Source organism: Phalacrocorax carbo, chromosome 4, assembly GCF_963921805.1.
Source record: "Phalacrocorax carbo chromosome 4, bPhaCar2.1, whole genome shotgun sequence".
NCBI classification, from domain to species: Eukaryota; Metazoa; Chordata; class Aves; order Suliformes; family Phalacrocoracidae; genus Phalacrocorax; species Phalacrocorax carbo.
In genome coordinates, this window is record NC_087516.1 from 55465482 (window position 1) to 55474393 (window position 8912).

Sequence of the window (8912 nt, forward strand, 5' to 3'; positions counted from 1 at the left end):
GAAGCTTGAAGTGTAACCCCCAGAAGCCACCTTGCCTTTCTCACACAAACAGCCTGCGTTGCAAAATGTTAGAAGCAAGTTCTGCACATGGTGGCAAAACTGAAGCCCATTAAAGAAAGGGTGCTTGGCTGGCCTAGGAGACAGAGTCACAGACAGATGAGTTAAAGAGAAGCTAACAGCAACAGTAGGCCTTAGGTAGAACACAAATGCTTTTTGCCAGAAATACAGAGATGGCATGGGGCTCCATTTCCAGCTGCTTCTGTAATGACCAGTAACAGGAAGCTCAAGCCAGCTGCTCAGCTTAAATGGAAAAGGGTTGACTGACAACTTCTAATCTCAGAGCACTTTTGAGCCAAGAATTCCCAGTACCACCATCTTCCCCCCAGGCTGCCTGATGCTGAAGGTGGGTGAGGTATAAATGAGGCAGCAGTGGCAGCCCCTTTCTCAGCCTGAGGCAGAAACCTGCCAAGAGCCTCCCTCAGACCAGCGGTACTTGGTTTTAGCCCCAGCAGTCTAAACTGCAGTCATCACAAGGGGACTAGGGGAGAGAACAAACAGCATGGGACTCATCCCCAGTAATAGGAAGGCAGTCAGCACTAACTTTTGCGTCTCCACACAGGCCTGGGACTCTCTAACCTTATCACCCAACGGAGACACTGGTGAGTTTTTAGCCTGTAAAACTCCTGATTTTTGTGTACTTACAAATAATTAACAGCCCTGTTCTCTCTACAGAAAAGCTCACATGCTGTAGAGTATTACAGTGCAACAGAAGAGTGGACCAGGCTCTGTCATTTAAAAATACTGTATTTTATTTATATTTATTTACTTAGGAAAACCTAAGAGTAAATGAGCTGAGAGTGTCACCAGTGATGAACCCACACAAAGACTATGAGACATGAGATCTTCACAACCATATTACACAAAAACCCCATGAAGAAGTGAGACATTGTTCAGGTGCTTTTATCTGGGCATCAGGAAAACCCCTAAAGCAACAGCTTTCATAGAAACAGCTTTCTTCTTAGTGGAAGCAGGATGCAGCTAGCATCCAGATTAGTAGCATTCCCTTGCCAAAAGTATCACCCACATAAGAAAGCTGGGATATTTATTGATTGTACTGACACGTCACTGCTCGTAAACTTGCTCTCATGATACTCTTTCAACCACATCTTTGATAACACTATACAACCAATCTGCTTTCCAACACATGTGGTAGCTGGCCAGAGGATACACCCCACCACGTGCCCAGTTCCCTGTAAAGCAAGCGGTCTGTGGGTCACTCGTCTGAGCCAACTACATCGTGTCCATCTGGCTTGGCTGGCTGAGCTAAACTCCATGGGAGCTATTTTGGTGGTCTCTCCAGTACTGCACAAGACAAGAAGCGTGGCCTAAAGTAACATCCATCTACAACACACTAGTAGATCATTTCAGATTCAGTACTATGTACAATTTACTCTTACTTAGTGTACTAAGGAGCTGTGGTATTTCTTCTGAGATGTGTTATTTGACTGAGGATTATTGAATCTGTCCACTGGGCTGCAGAGGGATGCTGCACTCCGGCTATACCATCGGGTTAAGAAACTTCAACAACCTGCCTCAGTTCTTCAAACAGGGGCGTGAGCTCCTTCTCTAAACTTACTATCAGCCCTGGAAAGAGAAAAGAGGCAGAACGACATCAAATGACATGACTGAGAAGCCTCCCTCCAGTCCCTGCGGCTCCCTCCCCTCCCAAGTCACAGCCAGTGTTTTCCAAAACACCAAACATTTCACCCAAGCTGCCTGCTCTCCGCAGGAACAGTGAGCAGCACCCCCAGGCAGGGCACCTGCAGCCCCCAGCACCCACAGGGACACACCCCTTGCAGTGCAGCTCTCCCCCATGCTGCTGCTCACCTCCTCCATTGCCCTTCTCCTTCCCACAGCTACGAAGGCCCAAGCAGCTGTGCGCAAATTAAATCCCTTTTGCTCACACCCTCATTAGCCAATGTTCTCATGAGCAAGGCCAGGTGCCTCGCTGAAGGATCTCCCCACTCCACAGAACCAAGACGACAAAGCTACATGTGTTACTGCAGAAGGTAACTTGGAACTGAGGGAAAGAGGCTGAACGACTGGTTTGCACGGTACAATCATTGCTGGTGCAGTGAACACTCATGGAGCAAGGGTAAGGTTAAACACACAGGAGAAATGTGCTTCTAACAGAGTAACAACTTCAGCAAGTCACCTAAAACCTATGCATTTTTACTCATACCCTTCCCTTCTCCGCTTCACAACACACTGACAAAATTCATAGCGGGAGCAACATTAATACATCTTGAAGTAAATTCAGGTAATTTATTTTCGATTATTTAAAAACCTAGACCCTAAAATACTGCAACATTTAAGATACATGGGAAGACGTACCAGTATTGGCATTGCTGCTAGCAATGAAGCTTACTACCAAAGGTAAGCGATTGAACTGCACCACCTGCAAGGAGAGAGAACAGCATTCAGTCAGCAGCTAACGTACATTGGATGTCAGAGCTCTGCCACAGAAATTCTTTCTGAAACAAGCAGCCTCCTCAGTTTAAAAGGCAAGCAGGAGCAAGAGCCAGAGAACCAACTCTTCAGTTTATCTATTTCATAAGAGTCACAGTTAAACACACCAGCAGAACTCACACCACAGTACAGGAAGCTGCACACAGAAAGCCTGACATTTCCCGCTCTCCCTCTCATGTTCTGCAGTGTTATCCATCTGAAATCTAACTCAGCTGCAAATGCTGCAGAGTAGACTATGGCAACTGCACTCTCGACAGGTAACAAGAGGGCAGGCAGGTTTAGTGTTTTAAAATACTATTCAGTGTATATAGCAGTGTCTCCTCTTCCACTAACAGGGAACTGGAGTCTTGTGCACAACAATACGCTACTAGCATCAAGAGAATCAAAGCAACATACTCTATGTGTGTGAACTAACTCAGTCACCCATTTAGTTTCCAAACAAAGCTAGATACTGCAGGCTAAAACAGTTGCCTGTTTACCACAGTTGGAATAAAAGCTCTCAAGACCACCAGCACTTGAAGAGCAGAAGCTCAGTAGATGATGGATTTCAGGCACAAATGACCAGCTTGTGGAAAAAAAAAAAAAAAGAAAAAAAGAAAGAGTGTGGTATTTCAAAGCTTGCCTACCTCAAAAGTCATACCGGCAGCAAGATCAGCTATGAAGTAGATTTCACACGCTTACGTAATTTTAGGTGTCACTAACTATAAACAAATACCATTTTAAAAAGATAACATAAACCCTTTGTAACAGATTCTGCAGGGCATATGAGCAGCACCTGCTGCAAACTCCAGATTACTACCTGCTCAGAAAAATTCACCATTTTCAAGCAGTAAATCTCAGTTTTGAGAAATATAAGAGAAGCTTAAACAAACAGTTCAAAAGTTTAGCCTGGCCATTTAAGCAGCAAAAGAAATTAAATACTTCAATAGCAGCCAAGTGGAAATCTAGGATAGTTTAAACCACCTCTCCCTCACTCAGGAACAGGTCTGGTCACTGAGAACAGGCCACGCTGAGGTTACTCACCTGGTACGTATTGTAATAGCAGATAATACTTTTGTTTTTAGAAAGTCCTAGTTTACTGCCCTGATCCGTGGCAAGGGCAAACGTGGACAGAAAGCCAGGTCGCAGTGCATGTTCTGGAGCATTATCATTGGCAACTGGAACAGAACAAGAAAATTTTATTTTTACGTGGCATCTCTGACTGCATCACAACTCCTTATCCAGCTTAGCGCTCTGCCAGGAGCGGGTCTGGTGTTGAAGAACAAGTAACACATCTTACATGCTTCTGCAATGAGTACAGTACAACCTTCATGAGCAGTGCTGATTCCGGCTTCAGAAGAACATATGGCCTCCTCTAATTGGAGCAACATATCTAGTTTTGAAATACTTAGAATACTTCACAAATAAGACAGTCTTAGAACTTGCTATATGTGATTAGACAGAAGGGAGTCTGGAGGCACTGTATCCTTGAACAGAGTAAACAAGGGAGATGTGCTAGAATAAGCTAGTTTAGTATCAGTAAGAATTGTGTAATCAAGCCAAAAATGAACCAAGTATGTCCAGAGACTGAGTTCAACCAGCGGACATGCTGAGGAAGGCTACTGACGACCACCAGAGGACCCTGGAAGACCACCAATGAACATGAACGCACAGGCGTTACGGACATTTGCATATATTAATGAGTTCCAAGAATAGCATGAATATAGTAATTATTTACTAGAAATTTAATGAATATGTATCTTTTGACTGCATATAACCCCTGTAGTAGAGCAACTCGGGGCACACACTAGGTGGAGCGATCCCCTGTGCGCCCGGTGCCGCAATAAAGAATGCCTGCTTTCTAAAACTACAAGTTGAGTTTTAGATGGTTCTTATATTTGCCGACGTACGGTACCAGTACATTGTTTAATACTCTGTACATGATCAGTGCTCATTATACCAGCGTCTCCCTAGCACGCCTAAGAAACAGCCTCTTCCTTTACGATGTGCAGCCTGTGCTGATGTCACTTTGCACCTGCATCCCACACTCTCTGCACCAATTCCCAGCCTTTGAACTGATTACTGGCACAGTCACTTGAATGAAAACAGGTGTAGATGTGCAAGTTACACTAAGTGTTTCAATACTTTGGGACATTTTAAAAAAATTCTGTAGCAGTTGTATCAGTACTCTTATACTAGTTTACCCACAACATAAGAATGTCTTAAGCCAAGACTGCAGAGGTGTGACAAAAATTACAGTACCAAAACCCAAATAAAATTAAATAGCGTGTGTAAAAGTTGGATGCAATTGCTTCTGAGCACAGTCCAGCCAGGTCAACAAAATACTGATAAGCTCTCTCTAGTACTTTGTATCAGCCTGTGAGTGACTCAGAGCACCTTACACCACTTCAACCCCATCCACTGAGGGAAATTTATGCGACCTACAATTATAGAGGACATTGCACATGCGTGAACAAAAGGATTAAATTTAAAGAGGTACATAACTGACTACTGAACTTAAAGTTTAATTTAAGTCTTCCAGTTTTGGATATTGAGGTAACAGGCACAACCAGAGAAAGTTCTGCTGTACTTTCGCACCCCCTGCTGTTCAACCAGGATTTCGGTAGCAGGGTACAGCGAGAAGCTGGTTACCTTTGATAACAGGTACACCGTCTCTATCCGAGACTACAATAGCATGAAGACCTTCAACGCTGCAAAAGAAAGGAAGAAGAGACACCATTTAAAAAAGGGAATAATTAGAAAGATCTCTTTTCCTGAACAGATGTGCAAGGAAGGGGGAAAATACAGAAAAAAATTGATGCCTTTACTAACTTAGGATTTTAGTGAAAGGGACTTATTGTTTAGTACAGGGGGTCTCTCAGAGCAGTAAAAAGAGAAATATAAAAATACTGGAAATAGCACGGAACTTTTAGCTTCAGAAAGAGGACTGACACTACTGATCAGATTTCGTTAGCCAAGCAGGAGCCTCTGTACGTTGCTCTCACTTCACAAGTGCCCGCCTTGCTCTATTTGCACGTTAACTCGGACCACAGCGAGTCACCGGCGGCTACCGAGAAGGGAATTATCAGGGTTAGGCCACGGAGTCACGAGGGGTGGTTCCCCACTTCTCGCCACGACACGACGAGCGCGCTTCTTCCTCCCAGAGGAGGAGGGGAAGGCGAAGCTGCCCGCACCCCGAGGTACCTCCGGCCCATTTCAACAGCCAGCAGCGCGCTCCGCGTTCGCCGCCGGCTCCAGCGGCCTGGGGGGCCGGCGACGCGCGGCTCCCCGCGGCTAGCGCGGGGCGGCCAGCCCCCGGTGTCCTTTGCAGGCAGCTTCGCGGCCGGCCCCGCCGCCGGGCCACCCCGGCGGGGCGGAGGCAGGGCCCGGGACGGAGGCAGGGCCCAGGGCCCGCCGCTGCCGCGGCTCCCCGCGCCAGTTACCTCGGCAGCTTCTTGTACAGGAACCTCTTCAGGTCCTGGAGGCAGAGACGGGCGGCACGTTACTCATCTCCCACACAGACCGGGCGGCGGGGCCTCCCCGCCCCGCACCCCCCGCCCGTCCTCCCGGAGGCCCCGGCGCGGCCCCACCGCCCGCCCCGGGGCGGCTCCCCCTTCCCGCCGCCCCCCCCACGCGAGGTCCCCGGGCCCCCAACCGCCGCCCGACCGCCCCGCGGAGCCGCACTTACGTCGGCCATGGCTGGGGGCCTCCCGCCGCCGCCGCCGCCTCCGCGGACCTGCGAGACGAGAGGGCGCCCGGTCACCTGCGGGAGCGGACCCCGCTTCCCTGAGGCCCGGCCGCCTCCCCCCGCCCCGTTGACATGGTACAGGCCGCCCCCGCCCGCCCTGGGGAGGGAGAGCGGTTGGGCCGAGACCACTGCCGCGCGCGAGAGAGATGCGGGTGTGGTGTGGTGTGCCGTGCCCACCCCGCCCTACCTGTCCGCGCGGCCGGCGCTGCCGCCACTACCCTCCTCGGCGCCCACCCGCACGGCCCCGCCGCAACCGCCGCTTCCCCTTTAAGCCTCTATCACATGACGGCACGTCACCCGCCCGAACCGGGAAGCGCTTCTCCGCCACCGCTGCCCCGCCCCGGCAGCGCCAGATTAGTCCCGCGGCCGGCACTGCGCATGCGCCACTACGGCGGGACGGCGGGGCCAAAAGGGCGAGGGGGGCGGCGCTGGGAACGGACGCGCTCGATTCGAGGAGCCGGCTTCCGGTTGGAGGCCCCGCTCCCCGTCATCCTAGACGCAAGGGCTTTCCTCAGGCTGCGTCACGAATTGCTGTCGCTGACAGCCGCCGTCAAACTGAGACCCTAAGAGCCTTTCTTGGAGAAAAAAAGAAAAACAAACAAAAAACCCCCATAGAATTTAAGTTAAAGGAACAACAACAAAAGAAACGTCCGTTTCTGCTCAATACCACCACATCCAGTTTTACTCTTCCGGTGATGCTCATTTCCCACGCTCGTGGATCCGTCCACTGAGCCACGGGCCTGCGGGCTAATAATGTGAAGAAATAAGGTGAAGAAATAAACCAGGTTGACCCAGTCGATGCCCGCAGTGTAACAGCGGTAACTGTACAGCTGCTTTTAAAGTCGTGTCAGAATCCAGGACTATCGTGGCAGATTAAAAAAAAAAAAACCAGCCAAAACCAAACCCCGCTCAGCCTGTAACAGTGTTTTTTCCTCTAAAAGAGAACCGCTAAGTGCTGTTGATACCTGAAGATTTTGCTTAGATACCAGTACTGGAGCTTAAAATAAAACAAGAAATGCTCACCTGAAGATTGCTAATATTTATGAATGTATAGGTCTGGTGAAGTTTTTAAAAAGCCTGAAACAACTGGAGATAAACAACCTTTTTTTTTGCAATCAACAGAGGAAAAGCTCATCCAAAAGGGCAAATTTACTTGAATATTGCATATCCATACCTCCTCCTCAGTCCAAGCCATGCAGACACAGCAATGTGATAAGGGCATGGTCATACTAAAGAGATACCTGAAGAGGTCCTTGTAAAATTCGAATGTGTGAGCTTCTGGTAGCATTTGGAACAGGCTATCTGGGACAACCTTGGTCCACTCATTTATTAAAATATTCCCTACCATGCACTAAAAATGCTTAAAAATGCAACTGGCTTTTAAAAATGTGTGGGCATGATGCTCAATGATCGATTTTACTTGTTTCCCCGTCACACTGAGTGTAACTGAAAGCTATGCACAAGTATCTCCTGTATTGCTAATATTAATGGGAATTTCGTCTCCAGTTTCAATGAAAGCCTTTCTACGTGCAGAGCAAACCAGTGCCGATGGGCAAAGTAGATTCTCTATGAGGGATAACATTGTAACTAAACATTGTATTTTAATATTATATCTAAAAATCCAGGGAAATCTGACACTCAGACCTAGTTCCTGCCGGGCTGGAGGAGAGACGTATGGGGAGGAGGGTTTATAATGGTATATTTCTTTCCTATATTTATTACATGTGTGCTGCCTGCTCCCAAAAGTATCTTGATCATATGCCAGATATGGCACAAAACTTTACATTTGTTACAGGGTACTTTTTCTCCAGGCTCTATGTGGTGGTTTACAAGGGAGCATGGGGAAAGCGACACGCAAGAGATCAGCGGTGCTTGCGAGGTTATAGTAAATTGTTAGTAGATGGGGGATACGGCACCAGGGCTTCTGACTGCCTGTCGCCATTCATGATGGTTGCTATGGCCAAGCTTTCTCTGGTAAATCTACCTGCACTCCATTAACCAGGTTTAGACAACTAGGAAGCTAGTGCTTTTTCAAGTCATAGCTTAAGGAATTTGTATATTAACTGATTTTTTAAAAACATTTGCTTTTACTATTTACGTTTACCTTCCGGTCTCTTTGACAGATCTACAAGAAGAAAGAATAATAACCGTTTAGGGGATGAATGAAATTTATAGAACAACCAACTTAAAAAAATATTCTTACCCTCCCATTTTAATCCTTTTACAGCATTCATTACAAAATCATACTAAAAACGTATATAATCTAAAGTTGTTTCTGCTGCCTATTTAAATGCATGTTACATTTGAGTGATCATAATGTTCTACCTTTCCTTGGAAACTTGTAAAAGAATCAAGACAGTTTAAAAAAAGTCAAAAATTCAAATTTCATCGTGTTTTACCTCAACAGTTAAGAGACCTTGTAGGGAAATGTTCATCAGATGTGAACACTGAATTCGCTTGTGACTCAGGATGCTCCATAAATAGAACACATACTGATGTTGTATTTCAGCAGATGCAAATCATCTCCCTTTTTCATTATGCTATGTCAAAGCGTCCTGCCAAGATTTTTCACTGTTTGCAGGACTTTCCTGCTTGTTCGTTTAAAGGAGAAATGAAGAGCCCATGCTTGTGCTAGCTCCAATTCTAGACTAAATAC

At 47.1% G+C, this 8912-nt stretch overlaps 1 protein-coding gene across 2 annotated transcripts; it reads right to left on the bottom strand.

The window, feature by feature from the left end:
- Positions 1–786: 786 nt before the first annotated feature.
- LAMTOR3 (late endosomal/lysosomal adaptor, MAPK and MTOR activator 3) lies at positions 787–6596 on the bottom strand. Of its 2 annotated transcripts, XM_064450016.1 has the most exons (7): positions 6444–6596; positions 6197–6244; positions 5952–5986; positions 5161–5219; positions 3553–3686; positions 2395–2458; positions 787–1644 (listed from the first exon to the last, which is right to left on the bottom strand). In XM_064450016.1, the coding sequence occupies exons 2-7, from the start codon at positions 6203–6205 to the stop codon at positions 1571–1573; spliced, it is 375 nt and encodes a 124-aa protein (XP_064306086.1). In that variant the 5' UTR covers positions 6206–6244; positions 6444–6596; the 3' UTR covers positions 787–1570. The 2 variants fall into 2 exon arrangements, with proteins under 2 accessions (XP_064306086.1, XP_064306087.1); XM_064450017.1 differs by lacking the exons at positions 5161–5219; positions 5952–5986; positions 6197–6244; positions 6444–6596 and adding an exon at positions 3809–5153.
- Positions 6597–8912: the final 2316 nt, after the last annotated feature.